Source organism: Ascaphus truei, chromosome 13 (genome assembly GCF_040206685.1).
Source record: "Ascaphus truei isolate aAscTru1 chromosome 13, aAscTru1.hap1, whole genome shotgun sequence".
Lineage (NCBI taxonomy): Eukaryota > Metazoa > Chordata > Amphibia > Anura > Ascaphidae > Ascaphus > Ascaphus truei.
The window spans coordinates 9,673,543-9,689,760 of NC_134495.1; the positions used below are offsets into that span (position 1 = coordinate 9,673,543).

General features: G+C 59.5%; 1 protein-coding gene across 1 annotated transcript in view; it reads right to left on the minus strand.

The window, feature by feature from the left end:
* The window catches only part of MSI1 (musashi RNA binding protein 1), a 75,017-nt gene that overhangs the window by 23,212 nt on the left and 35,587 nt on the right, over positions 1-16,218 (minus strand). The window contains 1 exon segment of the mRNA XM_075569220.1: positions 3,809-3,893. Coding sequence (XP_075425335.1) covers positions 3,809-3,893 — 85 coding nt within the window.

Genomic DNA, 16,218 nt, shown 5'->3' on the forward strand with positions numbered 1-16,218 from the left:
TGTTACCAGGAAGTAATACAGTGAGAGTTACATCTCGTTCTCAAGCATGTTCTGGGCACAGAGTTATAACGTGTGTTACAGGCAGTAATACAGTGAGAGTTACCTCTCGTTCTCACGCATGTCCTGGGCACAGAGTTATAACATGTGTTACAGGCAGTAATACAGTGAGAGTTACCTCTCGTTCTCACGCATGTCCTGGGCACAGAGTTATAACGTGTTACAGGAAGTAATACAGTGAGAGTTACCTCTCGTTCTCACGCATGTCCTGGGCACAGAGTTATAACGTGTTACAGGCAGTAATACAGTGAGAGTTACCTCTCGCTCTCACGTCTGTCCTGAGCACAGAGTTATAACATGTGTTACAGGCAGTAATACAGTGAGAGTTACATCTCGTTCTCACGCATGTCCTGGGCACAGAGTTATAACGTGTTACAGGCAGTAATACAGTGAGAGTTACCTCCCGCTCTCACGTCTGTCCTGGGCACAGAGTTATAACATGTGTTACAGGCAGTAATACAGTGAGAGTTACCTCTCGTTCTCACACATGTCCTGAGCACAGAGTTATAACATGTGTTACAGGCAGTAATACAGTGAGAGTTACCTCCCGCTCTCACGTCTGTCCTGGGCACAGAGTTATAACATGTGTTACAGGCAGTAATACAGTGAGAGTTACCTCTCGTTCTCACGCATGTCCTGGGCACAGAGTTATGACGACAAATACATGGTTACAAATACATATAGTTACATAAGTGAACAGGGTTACACATTATACACAGGAGGGCCCCAGTCATGCGGCGGGTTCCGTTCTAAGGACCCGCCGCAAAGCGAAAATCACAGGAAAGCGGAACCGGCGATTTTCGTTATGTGCGCATGAAACCGGCAATGCGCCGTTCTACGCATGCGCAACATCGGCAAAAAAAAACCCATTCTGTGCATGCGCGACCCCGGCCCGTTATGCGCATGCGCAGACATGGCGGCCCCTTCTCAGTACCGCCGTATCGGCGGTTCGGCGAAAAGCGGGGCGCCGAGAAGCGAGGCGTTGCTGTACAAGACATTGCATGCACAGTAAGGCTGCGCTTATAGTGCCGGCGACGGCAGGCTGCGGTCGCTGGAAAAATCAAATTGAGATGACTTGCAGCGATCGCGATCAAGCCGTCGCTCCGTCGCATAGCGCTTACTATAAGAGCACGCGACGCCGGCAATGCATTTGTTTTGATGCCGTGTCGCGTCGCTATAAGCGCTGGCGACATGACCAATGACGTCACCATCGCCACCGGCGAAAGTTGTAATTTTCCTTTTAGCGACAAGGCCAGTGACGTCACTAAAGTGGGCGGGCCGCGCAATTTGATTGGTTTAGAGACAGTCACAAGTGGCGACTGTCTCTAAAAAAATCAAATTTATCCGGCTTCCAAATTTTTAGACGCAACATCGCTCCGTTGCCATCGCGCTTACAATAAGCGCTTGTGACTGAGTCAATTAATTTGTTTTGGAGCGACGTTGAGTCGCAGGCACTATAAGCGCAGCCTTAGAGATAATATATATTATAGGCGTATGTAACAGTTACAGACCAGATTAAAATGTGAGACCACTTTAGTTTTGAAAGAACTTAGACAGGTGGCGGCTGTGAGAGTCTCCGCTAGGTTGTTCCAGTTTTGGGGTGCACGGAAGGAGAAGGAGGAGCGGCCGGATACCTGAACCTTGAGACCATGAACAGTCTTTTGGAGTCAGATCTTAGATGATAAGTGCTGCGTGTGGTAGGGGTGAGGAGCTTGATCAGATAGACGGGTAGCTTACCCAGAAAGTATTTGAAGGAACACTGATGAAGAGTTAGGGCCCCAGAACAGAGCCTTGCGGGACACCACAGGTGATATCCAGGGGGTTGGAGTTAGAGCCTGAGATGGACACATGTTGGGATCTTCCCGATAGGTAGGACTGAAACCAGTTTAAAGCATGTTTCCCTATTCCAGAGCTCTGGAGTTTGTTAAGCAGGATAACATGATCAACTGTGTCAAAAGCCTTTGCAAAATCTAGGAATACTGCACCAGTGAGTTGTCCCCGTTCCATTCCACACTGGATCTCATTGCAAACTTTTAGCAGGGTAGTTACGGTGGAGTGTTTGGGGCGGAAGCCAGATTGGAATTGGCTAGGGAAATTTGTCTTGGTATAGTAAGCGCTTAATTGGGAGTGAACACATTTTCCCATGAATTAGGATAGTATTGGGAGAAGAGAGATTGACCTGTAGTTTGAGGCAGTGTTTTTGTCACAGTGACCTGACCGGCTTGGGGGGGGGGGGGAGAGGGGTGAACACGGGATTTCCCTGAGCAGGGAGAGTGTAGGGATATTGCTAGGGGGCTCGGCAGCTTCCTCCATCCTGATTGGCTGCTGCTGAGTAATGCAGCCAATCAGGAGGAGGCGTCAGGAGCTTTGGGGTGGGGCCAAGGAGAGGGGGAAACAGCATGGAGCGGAGAGAAGTGTCTGTGTGTCAAGCGTGTCACACCTTTCACCAATGTGTCCAGTATTTTTGAAGAAGCCGCCTGGACGCCCTACACACAAGAACATCACAAGAATGAATCCTCTCACAGCTAACACCGGGAGACACAGGCCCGATGCGGGACCGACGCCATTGACATGCACTGCTTATCACAGCAACCTTCCCCTAAAACCACCAGACCAGCACCAGTTCCGAAACCAACTAGACCAGCAGTGACCTAAAAGGACCGGCACCAACCCAATGGTACCAGCACCAAATCAATTAGGCCGGCACTGGCCTCCAGCTCTCAGCACACCGTATAATACGAAGATCCCATCACATGTGCATTATTTATCCCAGGACGCTCAGTGAGTATTTGCACTGTCCCATCAGCCTCACTCCCCGCAGAAAAAGCCTTTTCAAGCTGCCCTGTGCTTTCATCGAACACACACTGCTCCCCTCCCAGCCAACACACACAAACTTCCCATCCCAGGACCAGGGGACCGCTGCCCAGCACTCCCCCTCCCCCCACAAGGACACAATCCCCACATCCTCCCAGCCAGAAAAACAAGAGGCAATGAACGCAAAGCACTCAGCCATGTAACAGTCTGGCATTTTGCAGGATGGTTTAAGAAGTTACTTGTCGAGTGTTTTTAATACTAGTGTTGACCACAACACGCCAAGCGAGCGTGACCACACACAGGCAGATATAACTGCGCAAAGCGCTGTGCAAACGCCGGTCACCTGGCGGCATGGCGGACATCTTCCACAAGTTCCTCAAACACAGGGAGACTTTTCTTTAAGACAGATTCTGCCGAGGGTATTTCTGACGTATATCCCGATAACTCGAACCCAGGAGAGGAAAATGAAACCTTTTACACAATGCATTTGCGATTTCTGGCAGTTGCGTCCTTGAAATCGCTTTAACGCTTGCAAATAACGCAGAGTATTATTTAATAAACTGTGGTAGTGCTGATCGGGCCAGTATCGCACGCATCTTCTCACTGACTGCAATGTCCCCCAAACGGCACTATCAGAGTTTAAGGAGTAACGCATTGGTACAGACCCGAGGAGCCCCATAAAGATAAGACACCGTGCCTCCCGGCTCACAAGGAATTGGTGTCTAAAACTAGCAACCATCTACACCAGGAGTGGCCAACTCCAGTCCCCGATGGGCCACCAACAGGTCAAGTTCTAAGGGTATCCCTGCTTCAGCACAGGTGGCTCAATCAGAGGCCTGTTGGTTGCCACACCTGATCTACACCAATTACAAAACAACACATGACTGACACCCCTAAGTGATCTTGGCTGAACCCCACAGGAAGATGAACAGCTCACCGTCTTCGAGTCCAGCTCATGCCTTGATTGAGCCAAAACTTTGTCCACTCCGGCCTGGTCCATGAAAGTAACAAAGCCAAAACCCCTAAGAAAGAGCAGAGAGCCGGTGATTCGAACAGACAGAGCCCGTGTGGAAGAGCGCAGAGAGCGTGTGTGGAAGAGCGCAGAGAGCGTGTGTGGAAGAGCGCAGAGAGCCGGTGTGGAAGAGCGCAGAGAGCGTGTGTGGAAGAGCGCAGAGAGCGGGTGTGTAGAACAGACAGAGCCCGTGTGGAAGAGCGCAGAGAGCGTGTGTGGAAGAGCGCAGAGAGCGTGTGTGGAAGAGCGCAGAGAGCGTGTGTGGAAAAGCGCAGAGAGCGGGTGTGTAGAACAGACAGAGCCGGTGTGGAAGAGCGCAGAGAGCCGGTGTGGAAGAGCGCAGAGAGCCGGTGTGGAAGAGCGCAGAGAGCCGGTGTGGAAGAGCGCAGAGAGCCGGTGTGGAAGAGCGCAGAGAGACCGTGTGTAGAACAGACAGAGCCTGTGTGGAAGAGCGCAGAGAGCCGGTGTGGAAGAGCGCAGAGACCGTGTGTGGAAGAGCGCAGAGAGCGTGTGTGGAAGAGCGCAGAGACCGTGTGTGGAAGAGCGCAGAGAGCGTGTGTGGAAGAGCGCAGAGACCGTGTGTGGAAGAGCGCAGAGAGCGTGTGTGGAAGAGCGCAGAGAGCGTGTGTGGAAGAGCGCAGAGAGCGCGTGTGGAAGAGCGCAGAGAGCCGGTGTGGAAGAGCGCAGAGAGCGTGTGTGGAAGAGCGCAGAGAGCCTGTGTGGAAGAGCGCAGAGAGCAGGTGTGGAAGAGCGCAGAGTGCAGGTGTGGAAGAGCGCAGAGAGCCGGTGTGGAAGAGCGCAGAGAGCCGGTGTGGAAGAGCGCAGAGAGACCGTGTGTAGAACAGACAGAGCCTGTGTGGAAGAGCGCAGAGAGCCCGTGTGTGTAGAACAGACAGAGCCCGTGTGGAAGAGCGCAGAGAGCCCGTGTGGAAGAGCGCAGAGAGACCGTGTGTAGAACAGACAGAGCCCGTGTGGAAGAGCGCAGAGAGCCCGTGTGTGGAAGAGCGCAGAGAGCCCGTGTGTGGAGAACAGACAGAGCCCGTGTGGAAGAGCGCAGAGAGCCCGTGTGGAAGAGCGCAGAGAGACCGTGTGTAGAACAGACAGAGCCTGTGTGGAAGAGCGCAGAGAGCCCGTGTGTGGAAGAGCGCAGAGAGCCGGTGTGGAAGAGTGCAGAGAGCGTGTGTGTAGAACAGACAGAGCCCGTGTGGAAGAGCGCAGAGAGCCGGTGTGTAGAACAGACAGAGCCTGTGTGGAAGAGCGCAGAGAGCGTGTGTGTAGAACAGACAGAGCCCGTGTGGAAGAGCGCAGAGAGCCCGTGTGGAAGAGCGCAGAGAGCGTGTGGAAGAGCGCAGAGAGCCGGTGTGGAAGAGCGCAGAGAGCCGGTGTGTAGAACAGACAGAGCCCCTGTGGAAGAGCGCAGAGAGCCCGTGTGGAAGAGCGCAGAGAGCCGGTGTGTAGAACAGACAGAGCCCGCGTGGAAGAGCGCAGAGAGCCGGTGTGGAAGAGCGCAGAGAGCCGGTGTGGAAGAGCGCAGAGAGCCGGTGTGGAAGAGCGCAGAGAGCCGGTGTGTAGAGCAGACGGAGCCCGTGTGGAAGAGCGCAGAGAGCCGGTGTGTAGAACAGACAGAGCACGTGTGGAAGAGCGCAGAGAGCCGGTGTGGAAGAGCGCAGAGAGCCGGTGTGGAAGAGCGCAGAGAGCCCGTGTGGAAGAGCGCAGAGAGCCGGTGTGGAAGAGCGCAGAGAGCCCGTGTGGAAGAGCGCAGAGAGCCCGTGTGGAAGAGCGCAGAGAGCCCGTGTGGAAGAGCGCAGAGAGCCCGTGTGGAAGAGCGCAGAGAGCCCGTGTGGAAGAGCGCAGAGAGCCCGTGTGGAAGAGCGCAGAGAGCCCGTGTGGAAGAGCGCAGAGAGCCGGTGTGTAGAACAGACAGAGCCCGTGTGGAAGAGCGCAGAGAGCCCGCGTGGAAGAGCGCCGGTGTGGAAGAGCGCAGAGAGCCGGTGTGTAGAACAGACAGAGCCCGTGTGGAAGAGCGCAGAGAGCCGGTGTGTAGAACAGACAGAGCCCGTGTGGAAGAGCGCCGAGAGCCCACGTGGAAGAGCGCCGGTGTGGAAGAGCACAGAGAGCCGGTGTGGAAGAGCGCAGAGAGACCGTGTGTAGACCAGACAGAGCCCGCGTGGAAGAGCGCAGAGAGCCCGCGTGGAAGAGCGCAGAGAGCCTGTGTGTAGAACAGACAGAGCCCGTGTGGAAGAGCGCAGAGAGCCGGTGTAGAACAGACAGAGCCCGTGTGGAAGAGCGCAGAGAGCCGGTGTGGAAGAGCGCAGAGAGCCCGCGTGGAAGAGCGCAGAGAGCCGGTGTGGAAGAGCACAGAGAGCCGGTGTGGAAGAGCACAGAGAGCCGGTGTGGAAGAGCGCAGAGAGACCGTGTGTAGAACAGACAGAGCCCGTGTGGAAGAGCGCAGAGAGCCCGCGTGGAAGAGCGCAGAGAGCCCGCGTGGAAGAGCGCAGAGAGCCGGTGTGTAGAACAGACAGAGCCCGTGTGGAAGAGCGCAGAGAGCCGGTGTGTAGAACAGACAGAGCCCGTGTGGAAGAGCGCAGAGAGCCCGTGTGGAAGAGCGCAGAGAGCGTGTGAAAGAGCGCAGAGAGCCGGTGTGGAAGAGCGCAGAGAGCCGGTGTGTAGAACAGACAGAGCCCCTGTGGAAGAGCGCAGAGAGCCCGTGTGGAAGAGCGCAGAGAGCCGGTGTGTAGAACAGACAGACAGCCCGCGTGGAAGAGCGCAGAGAGCCCGTGTGGAAGAGCGCAGAGAGCCGGTGTGGAAGAGCGCAGAGAGCCGGTGTGGAAGAGCGCAGAGAGCCGGTGTGTAGAGCAGACGGAGCCCGTGTGGAAGAGTGCAGAGAGCCGGTGTGTAGAACAGACAGAGCACGTGTGGAAGAGCGCAGAGAGCCGGTGTGGAAGAGCGCAGAGAGCCGGTGTGGAAGAGCGCAGAGAGCCCGTGTGGAAGAGCGCAGAGAGCCCGTGTGGAAGAGCGCAGAGAGCCGGTGTGGAAGAGCGCAGAGAGCCGGTGTGTAGAACAGACAGAGCCCGTGTGGAAGAGCGCAGAGAGCCCGCGTGGAAGAGCGCCGGTGTGGAAGAGCGCAGAGAGCCGGTGTGTAGAACAGACAGAGCCCGTGTGGAAGAGCGCAGAGAGCCGGTGTGTAGAAAAGACAGAGCCCGTGTGGAAGAGCACCGAGAGCCCGCGTGGAAGAGCGCCGGTGTGGAAGAGCACAGAGAGCCGGTGTGGAAGAGCGCAGAGAGACCGTGTGTAGACCAGACAGAGCCCGCGTGGAAGAGCGCAGAGAGCCCGCGTGGAAGAGCGCAGAGAGCCTGTGTGTAGAACAGACAGAGCCCGTGTGGAAGAGCGCAGAGAGCCGGTGTGTAGAACAGACAGAGCCCGTGTGGAAGAGCGCAGAGAGCCGGTGTGGAAGAGCGCAGAGAGCCCGCGTGGAAGAGCGCAGAGAGCCGGTGTGGAAGAGCACAGAGAGCCGGTGTGGAAGAGCGCAGAGAGACCGTGTGTAGAACAGACAGAGCCCATGTGGAAGAGCGCAGAGAGCCCGCGTGGAAGAGCGCAGAGAGCCCGCGTGGAAGAGTGCAGAGAGCCGGTGTGTAGAACAGACAGAGCCCGTGTGGAAGAGCGCAGAGAGCCGGTGTGTAGAACAGACAGAGCCCGTGTGGAAGAGCGCAGAGAGCCGGTGTGGAAGAGCGCAGAGAGCCGGTGTGGAAGAGCGCAGAGAGCCGGTGTGTAGAACAGACAAAGCCCGTGTGGAAGAGCGCAGAGAGCCGGTGTGGAAGAGCGCAGAGAGCCCGTGTGGAAGAGCGCAGAGAGCCGGTGTGGAAGAGCGCAGAGAGCCGGTGTGGAAGAGCGCAGAGAGCCGGTGCGGAAGAGCGCAGAGAGCCCGTATTGAAGAGCGCAGAGAGCCGGTGTGTAGAACAGACAGAGCCCATGTGGAAGAGCGCAGAGAGCCAGTGTGGAAGAGCGCAGAGAGCCGGTGTGGAAGAGCGCAGAGAGCCGGTGTGTAGAACAGAGAGAGCCCGTGTGGAAGAGCGCAGAGAGCGGGTGTGGAAGAGCGCAGAGAGCCCGTGTGGAAGAGCGCAGAGAGCCCGTGTGGAAGAGCGCAGAGAGCCCGTGTAGAAGAGCGCAGAGAGCCCGTGTGGAAGAGCGCAGAGAGCCCGTGTGGAAGAGCGCAGAGAGCCGGTGTGTAGAACAGACAGAGCCCGTGTGGAAGAGCGCAGAGAGTCGGTGTGGAAGAGCACAGAGAGCCGGTGTGGAAGAGCGCAGAGAGCCCGTGTGTAGAACAGACAGAGCCCGTGTGGAAGAGCGCAGAGAGCCCGTGTGTAGAACAGACAGAGCCCGTGTGGAAGAGCGCAGAGAGCCGGTGTGTAGAACAGACAGAGCCCCTGTGGAAGAGCGCAGAGAGCCGGTGTGGAAGAGCGCAGAGAGCCGGTGTGGAAGAGCGCAGAGAGCCGGTGTGGAAGAGCGCAGAGAGCCGGTGTGGAAGAGCGCAGAGAGCCGGTGTGGAAGAGCGCAGAGAGCCGGTGTGTAGAGCAGACGGAGCCCGTGTGGAAGAGCGCAGAGAGCCCGTGTGGAAGAGCGCAGAGAGCCGGTGTGTAGAACAGACAGAGCACGTGTGGAAGAGCGCAGAGAGCGTGTGATTAGAACAGACGGAGCCCGCGTGGAAGAGCGCAGAGAGCCCGTGTGTAGAACAGAGAGAGCCCGTGTGGAAGAGCGCAGAGAGCGGGTGTGGAAGAGCGCAGAGAGCCCGTGTGGAAGAGCGCAGAGAGCCCGTGTGGAAGAGCGCAGAGAGCCCGTGTGGAAGAGCGCAGACAGCCCGTGTGGAAGAGCGCAGAGAGCCGGTGTGTAGAACAGACAGAGCCCGTGTGGAAAAGCGCAGAGAGTCGGTGTGGAAGAGCGCAGAGAGCCCGTGTGTAGAACAGACAGAGCCCGTGTGGAAGAGCGCAGAGAGCCCGCGTGGAAGAGCGCCGGTGTGGAAGAGCGCAGAGAGCCGGTGTGTAGAACAGACAGAGCCCGTGTGGAAGAGCGCAGAGAGCCGGTGTGTAGAACAGACAGAGCCCGTGTGGAAGAGCGCAGAGAGCCCGCGTGGAAGAGCGCCGGTGTGGAAGAGCACAGAGAGCCGGTGTGGAAGAGCGCAGAGAGACCGTGTGTAGACCAGACAGAGCCCGTGTGGAAGAGCGCAGAGAGCCCGCGTGGAAGAGCGCCGGTGTGGAAGAGCACAGAGAGCCGGTGTGGAAGAGCGCAGAGAGACCGTGTGTAGACCAGACAGAGCCCGCGTGGAAGAGCGCAGAGAGCCTGTGTGTAGAACAGACAGAGCCCGTGTGGAAGAGCGCAGAGAGCCGGTGTGGAAAAGCGCAGAGAGCCGGTGTGTAGAACAGACAGAGCCCGTGTGGAAGAGCGCAGAGAGCCGGTGTGGAAGAGCGCAGAGAGCCCGCGTGGAAGAGCACAGAGAGCCGGTGTGGAAGAGCGCAGAGAGACCGTGTGTAGAACAGACAGAGCCCGTCTGGAAGAGCGCAGAGAGCCCGCGTGGAAGAGCGCAGAGAGCCCGCGTGGAAGAGCGCCGGTGTGGAAGAGCACAGAGAGCCGGTGTGGAAGAGCGCAGAGAGACCGTGTGTAGACCAGACAGAGCCCGTGTGGAAGAGCGCAGAGAGCCCGCGTGGAAGAGCGCCGGTGTGGAAGAGCACAGAGAGCCGGTGTGGAAGAGCGCAGAGAGACCGTGTGTAGACCAGACAGAGCCCGCGTGGAAGAGCGCAGAGAGCCTGTGTGTAGAACAGACAGAGCCCGTGTGGAAGAGCGCAGAGAGCCGGTGTGGAAAAGCGCAGAGAGCCGGTGTGTAGAACAGACAGAGCCCGTGTGGAAGAGCGCAGAGAGCCGGTGTGGAAGAGCGCAGAGAGCCCGCGTGGAAGAGCACAGAGAGCCGGTGTGGAAGAGCGCAGAGAGACCGTGTGTAGAACAGACAGAGCCCGTGTGGAAGAGCGCAGAGAGCCCGCGTGGAAGAGCGCAGAGAGCCCGCGTGGAAGAGCGCAGAGAGCCGGTGTGTAGAACAGACAGAGCCCGTGTGGAAGAGCGCAGAGAGCCGGTGTGTAGAACAGACAGAGCCCGTGTGGAAGAGCGCAGAGAGCCGGTGTGGAAGAGCGCAGAGAGCCCGTGTGGAAGAGCGCAGAGAGCCGGTGTGGAAGAGCGCAGAGAGCCCGTATGGAAGAGCGCAGAGAGCCGGTGTGTAGAACAGACAGAGCCCGTGTGGAAGAGCGCAGAGAGCCAGTGTGGAAGAGCGCAGAGAGCCGGTGTGGAAGAGTGCAGAGAGCCCGTGTGGAAGAGCGCAGAGAGCCGGTGTGGAAGAGCGCAGAGAGCCGGTGTGGAAGAGCGCAGAGAGCCGGTGTGGAAGAGCGCAGAGAGCCGGTGTGGAAGAGCGCAGAGAGCCGGTGTGCAAGAGCGCAGAGAGCCGGTGTGGAAGCGCGCAGAGAGCGGGTGTGGAAGAGCGCAGAGAGCCGGTGTGTAGAACAGACAGAGCCCGTGTGGAAGAGCGCAGAGAGCCCGCGTGGAAGAGCGCAGAGAGCCGGTGTGTAGAACAGACAGAGCCCGTGTGGAAGAGCGCAGAGAGCCGGTGTGTAGAACAGACAGAGCCCGTGTGGAAGAGCGCAGAGAGCCGGTGTGGAAGAGCGTAGAGAGCCGGTGTGGAAGAGCGCAGAGAGCCGGTGTGGAAGAGCGCTGAGAGCCGGTGTGGAAGAGCGCAGAGAGCCGGTGTGGAAGAGCGCAGAGAGCCGGTGTGGAAGAGCGCAGAGAGCCGGTGTGGAAGAGCGCAGAGAGCCGGTGTGGAAGAGCGCAGAGAGCCCGTGTGGAAGAGCGCAGAGAGCCGGTGTGGAAGAGCGCAGAGAGCCTGTGTGGAAGAGCGCAGAGAGCCCGTGTGGAAGAGCGCAGAGAGCCGGTGTGGAAGAGCGCAGAGAGACCGTGTGTAGAACAGACAGAGCCCGTGTGGAAGAGCGCAGAGAGCGTGTGTGTAGAACAGACAGAGCCCGTGTGGAAGAGCGCAGAGAGCCGGTGTGGAAGAGCGCAGAGAGCCGGTGTGTAGAACAGACAGAGCCCATGTGGAAGAGCGCAGAGAGCCGGTGTGGAAGAGCGCAGAGAGCCGGTGTGTAGAACAGACAGAGCCCGTGTGGAAGAGCGCAGAGAGCCCGCGTGGAAGAGCGCAGAGAGCCGGTGTGTAGAACAGACAGAGCCCGTGTGGAAGAGCGCAGAGAGCCGGTGTGTAGAACAGACAGAGCCCGTGTGGAAGAGCGCAGAGAGCCGGTGTGGAAGAGCGCAGAGAGCCCGTGTGGAAGAGCGCAGAGAGCCGGTGTGTAGAACAGACAGAGCCCGTGTGGAAGAGCGCAGAGAGCCGGTGTGGAAGAGCGCAGAGAGCCGGTGTGGAAGAGCGCAGAGAGCCGGTGTGGAAGAGCGCAGAGAGCCCGTATGGAAGAGCGCAGAGAGCCGGTGTGTAGAACAGACAGAGCCCGTGTGGAAGAGCGCAGAAAGCCAGTGTGGAAGAGCGCAGAGAGCCGGTGTGGAAGAGCGCAGAGAGCCCGTGTGGAAGAGCGCAGAGAGCCGGTGTGGAAGAGCGCAGAGAGCCGGTGTGGAAGAGCGCAGAGAGCCGGTGTGGAAGAGCGCAGAGAGCCGGTGTGGAAGAGCGCAGAGAGCCGGTGTGCAAGAGCGCAGAGAGCCGGTGTGGAAGCGCGCAGAGAGCGGGTGTGGAAGAGCGCAGAGAGCCGGTGTGTAGAACAGACAGAGCCCGTGTGGAAGAGCGCAGAGAGCCCGCGTGGAAGAGCGCAGAGAGCCGGTGTGTAGAACAGACAGAGCCCGTGTGGAAGAGCGCAGAGAGCCGGTGTGTAGAACAGACAGAGCCCGTGTGGAAGAGCGCAGAGAGCCGGTGTGGAAGAGCGCAGAGAGCCGGTGTGGAAGAGCGCAGAGAGCCGGTGTGGAAGAGCGCAGAGAGCCGGTGTGGAAGAGCGCAGAGAGCCGGTGTGGAAAAGCGCAGAGAGCCGGTGTGGAAGAGCGCAGAGAGCCCGTGTGGAAGAGCGCAGAGAGCCGGTGTGGAAGAGCGCAGAGAGCCCGTGTGGAAGAGCGCAGAGAGCCGGTGTGGAAGAGCGCAGAGAGCCCGTGTGGAAGAGCGCAGAGAGCCCGCGTGGAAGAGCGCAGAGAGCCGGTGTGGAAGAGCGCAGAGAGCCGGTGTGTAGAACAGACAGAGCCCATGTGGAAGAGCGCAGAGAGCCGGTGTGTAGAACAGACAGAGCCCATGTGGAAGAGCGCAGAGAGCCGGTGTGGAAGAGCGCAGAGAGCCGGTGTGGAAGAGCGCAGAGAGCCGGTGTGGAAGAGCGCAGAGAGCCGGTGTGTAGAACAGACAGAGCCCGTGTGGAAGAGCGCAGAGAGCCGGTGTGGAAGAGCGCAGAGAGCATGTGTAGAACAGACAGAGCCCGTGTGGAAGAGCGCAGAGAGCCGGTGTGGAAGAGCGCAGAGAGCCGGTGTGGAAGAGCGCAGAGAGCCGGTGTGGAAGAGCGCAGAGAGCGAGTGTGTAGAACAGACAGAGCCCGTGTGGAAGAGCGCAGAGAGCCCGTGTGGAAGAGCGCAGAGAGCCCGTGTGGAAGAGCGCAGAGAGCCGGTGTGTAAGAGCGCAGAGAGCCGGTGTGTAGAACAGACAGAGCCCGTGTGGAAGAGCGCAGAGAGCCGGTGTGTAGAACAGACAGAGCCCGTGTGGAAGAGCGCAGAGAGCCGGTGTGTAAGAGCGCAGAAAGCCGGTGTGTAGAACAGACAGAGCCCATGTGGAAGAGCGCAGAGAGCCGGTGTGGAAGAGCGCAGAGAGCCGGTGTGGAAGAGCGCAGAGAGCCGGTGTGTAGAACAGACAGAGCCCGTGTGGAAGAGCGCAGAGAGCCGGTGTGGAAGAGCGCAGAGAGCGTGTGTAGAACAGACAGAGCCCGTGTGGAAGAGCGCAGAGAGCCGGTGTGGAAGAGCGCAGAGAGCCGGTGTGGAAGAGCGCAGAGAGCCGGTGTGGAAGAGCGCAGAGAGCCGGTGTGGAAGAGCGCAGAGAGCCGGTGTGGAAGAGCGCAGAGAGCCGGTGTGGAAGAGCGCAGAGAGCCGGTGTGGAAGAGCGCAGAGAGCCGGTGTGGAAGAGCGCAGAGAGCCGGTGTGGAAGAGCGCAGAGAGCCGGTGTGGAAGAGCGCAGAGAGCCCGTGTGGAAGAGCGCAGAGAGCCGGTGTGTAGAACAGACAGAGCCCATGTGGAAGAGCGCAGAGAGCCGGTGTGGAAGAGCGCAGAGAGCCGGTGTGTAGAACAGACAGAGCCCGTGTGGAAGAGCGCAGAGAGCCCGCGTGGAAGAGCGCAGAGAGCCGGTGTGTAGAACAGACAGAGCCCGTGTGGAAGAGCGCAGAGAGCCGGTGTGTAGAACAGACAGAGCCCGTGTGGAAGAGCGCAGAGAGCCGGTGTGGAAGAGCGCAGAGAGCCCGTGTGGAAGAGCGCAGAGAGCCGGTGTGTAGAACAGACAGAGCCCGTGTGGAAGAGCGCAGAGAGCCGGTGTGGAAGAGCGCAGAGAGCCGGTGTGGAAGAGCGCAGAGAGCCGGTGTGGAAGAGCGCAGAGAGCCCGTATGGAAGAGCGCAGAGAGCCGGTGTGTAGAACAGACAGAGCCCGTGTGGAAGAGCGCAGAAAGCCAGTGTGGAAGAGCGCAGAGAGCCGGTGTGGAAGAGCGCAGAGAGCCGGTGTGGAAGAGCGCAGAGAGCCGGTGTGGAAGAGCGCAGAGAGCCGGTGTGGAAGAGCGCAGAGAGCCGGTGTGGAAGAGCGCAGAGAGCCGGTGTGGAAGAGCGCAGAGAGCCTGTGTGGAAGAGCGCAGAGAGCCGGTGTGCAAGAGCGCAGAGAGCCGGTGTGGAAGAGCGCAGAGAGCCGGTGTGGAAGAGCGCAGAGAGCCGGTGTGGAAGAGCGCAGAGAGCCGGTGTGGAAGAGCGCAGAGAGCCGGTGTGGAAGAGCGCAGAGAGCCCGTGTGGAAGAGCGCAGAGAGCCCGTGTGGAAGAGCGCAGAGAGCCGGTGTGTAGAACAGACAGAGCCCATGTGGAAGAGCGCAGAGAGCCGGTGTGGAAGAGCGCAGAGAGCCGGTGTGTAGAACAGACAGAGCCCGTGTGGAAGAGCGCAGAGAGCCCGCGTGGAAGAGCGCAGAGAGCCGGTGTGTAGAACAGACAGAGCCCGTGTGGAAGAGCGCAGAGAGCCGGTGTGTAGAACAGACAGAGCCCGTGTGGAAGAGCGCAGAGAGCCGGTGTGGAAGAGCGCAGAGAGCCCGTGTGGAAGAGCGCAGAGAGCCGGTGTGTAGAACAGACAGAGCCCGTGTGGAAGAGCGCAGAGAGCCGGTGTGGAAGAGCGCAGAGAGCCGGTGTGGAAGAGCGCAGAGAGCCGGTGTGGAAGAGCGCAGAGAGCCCGTATGGAAGAGCGCAGAGAGCCGGTGTGTAGAACAGACAGAGCCCGTGTGGAAGAGCGCAGAAAGCCAGTGTGGAAGAGCGCAGAGAGCCGGTGTGGAAGAGCGCAGAGAGCCGGTGTGGAAGAGCGCAGAGAGCCGGTGTGGAAGAGCGCAGAGAGCCGGTGTGGAAGAGCGCAGAGAGCCGGTGTGGAAGAGCGCAGAGAGCCGGTGTGGAAGAGCGCAGAGAGCCGGTGTGCAAGAGCGCAGAGAGCCGGTGTGGAAGCGCGCAGAGAGCGGGTGTGGAAGAGCGCAGAGAGCCGGTGTGTAGAACAGACAGAGCCCGTGTGGAAGAGCGCAGAGAGCCCGCGTGGAAGAGCGCAGAGAGCCGGTGTGTAGAACAGACAGAGCCCGTGTGGAAGAGCGCAGAGAGCCGGTGTGTAGAACAGACAGAGCCCGTGTGGAAGAGCGCAGAGAGCCGGTGTGGAAGAGCGCAGAGAGCCGGTGTGGAAGAGCGCAGAGAGCCGGTGTGGAAGAGCGCAGAGAGCCGGTGTGGAAAAGCGCAGAGAGCCGGTGTGGAAGAGCGCAGAGAGCCCGTGTGGAAGAGCGCAGAGAGCCGGTGTGGAAGAGCGCAGAGAGCCCGTGTGGAAGAGCGCAGAGAGCCGGTGTGGAAGAGCGCAGAGAGCCCGTGTGGAAGAGCGCAGAGAGCCGGTGTGGAAGAGCGCAGAGAGCCCGTGTGGAAGAGCGCAGAGAGCCGGTGTGGAAGAGCGCAGAGAGCCGGTGTGGAAGAGCGCAGAGAGCCGGTGTGGAAGAGCGCAGAGAGCCGGTGTGGAAGAGCGCAGAGAGCCGGTGTGCAAGAGCGCAGAGAGCCGGTGTGGAAGCGCGCAGAGAGCGGGTGTGGAAGAGCGCAGAGAGCCGGTGTGTAGAACAGACAGAGCCCGTGTGGAAGAGCGCAGAGAGCCCGCGTGGAAGAGCGCAGAGAGCCGGTGTGTAGAACAGACAGAGCCCGTGTGGAAGAGCGCAGAGAGCCGGTGTGTAGAACAGACAGAGCCCGTGTGGAAGAGCGCAGAGAGCCGGTGTGGAAGAGCGCAGAGAGCCGGTGTGGAAGAGCGCAGAGAGCCGGTGTGGAAGAGCGCAGAGAGCCGGTGTGGAAGAGCGCAGAGAGCCGGTGTGGAAAAGCGCAGAGAGCCGGTGTGGAAGAGCGCAGAGAGCCCGTGTGGAAGAGCGCAGAGAGCCGGTGTGGAAGAGCGCAGAGAGCCCGTGTGGAAGAGCGCAGAGAGCCGGTGTGGAAGAGCGCAGAGAGCCCGTGTGGAAGAGCGCAGAGAGCCCGCGTGGAAGAGCGCAGAGAGCCGGTGTGGAAGAGCGCAGAGAGCCGGTGTGTAGAACAGACAGAGCCCATGTGGAAGAGCGCAGAGAGCCGGTGTGTAGAACAGACAGAGCCCATGTGGAAGAGCGCAGAGAGCCGGTGTGGAAGAGCGCAGAGAGCCGGTGTGGAAGAGCGCAGAGAGCCGGTGTGTAAGAGCGCAGAGAGCCGGTGTGTAGAACAGACAGAGCCCGTGTGGAAGAGCGCAGAGAGCCGGTGTGGAAGAGCGCAGAGAGCATGTGTAGAACAGACAGAGCCCGTGTGGAAGAGCGCAGAGAGCCGGTGTGGAAGAGCGCAGAGAGCCGGTGTGGAAGAGCGCAGAGAGCCGGTGTGGAAGAGCGCAGAGAGCGAGTGTGTAGAACAGACAGAGCCCGTGTGGAAGAGCGCAGAGAGCCCGTGTGGAAGAGCGCAGAGAGCCCGTGTGGAAGAGCGCAGAGAGCCGGTGTGTAAGAGCGCAGAGAGCCGGTGTGTAGAACAGACAGAGCCCGTGTGGAAGAGCGCAGAGAGCCGGTGTGTAGAACAGACAG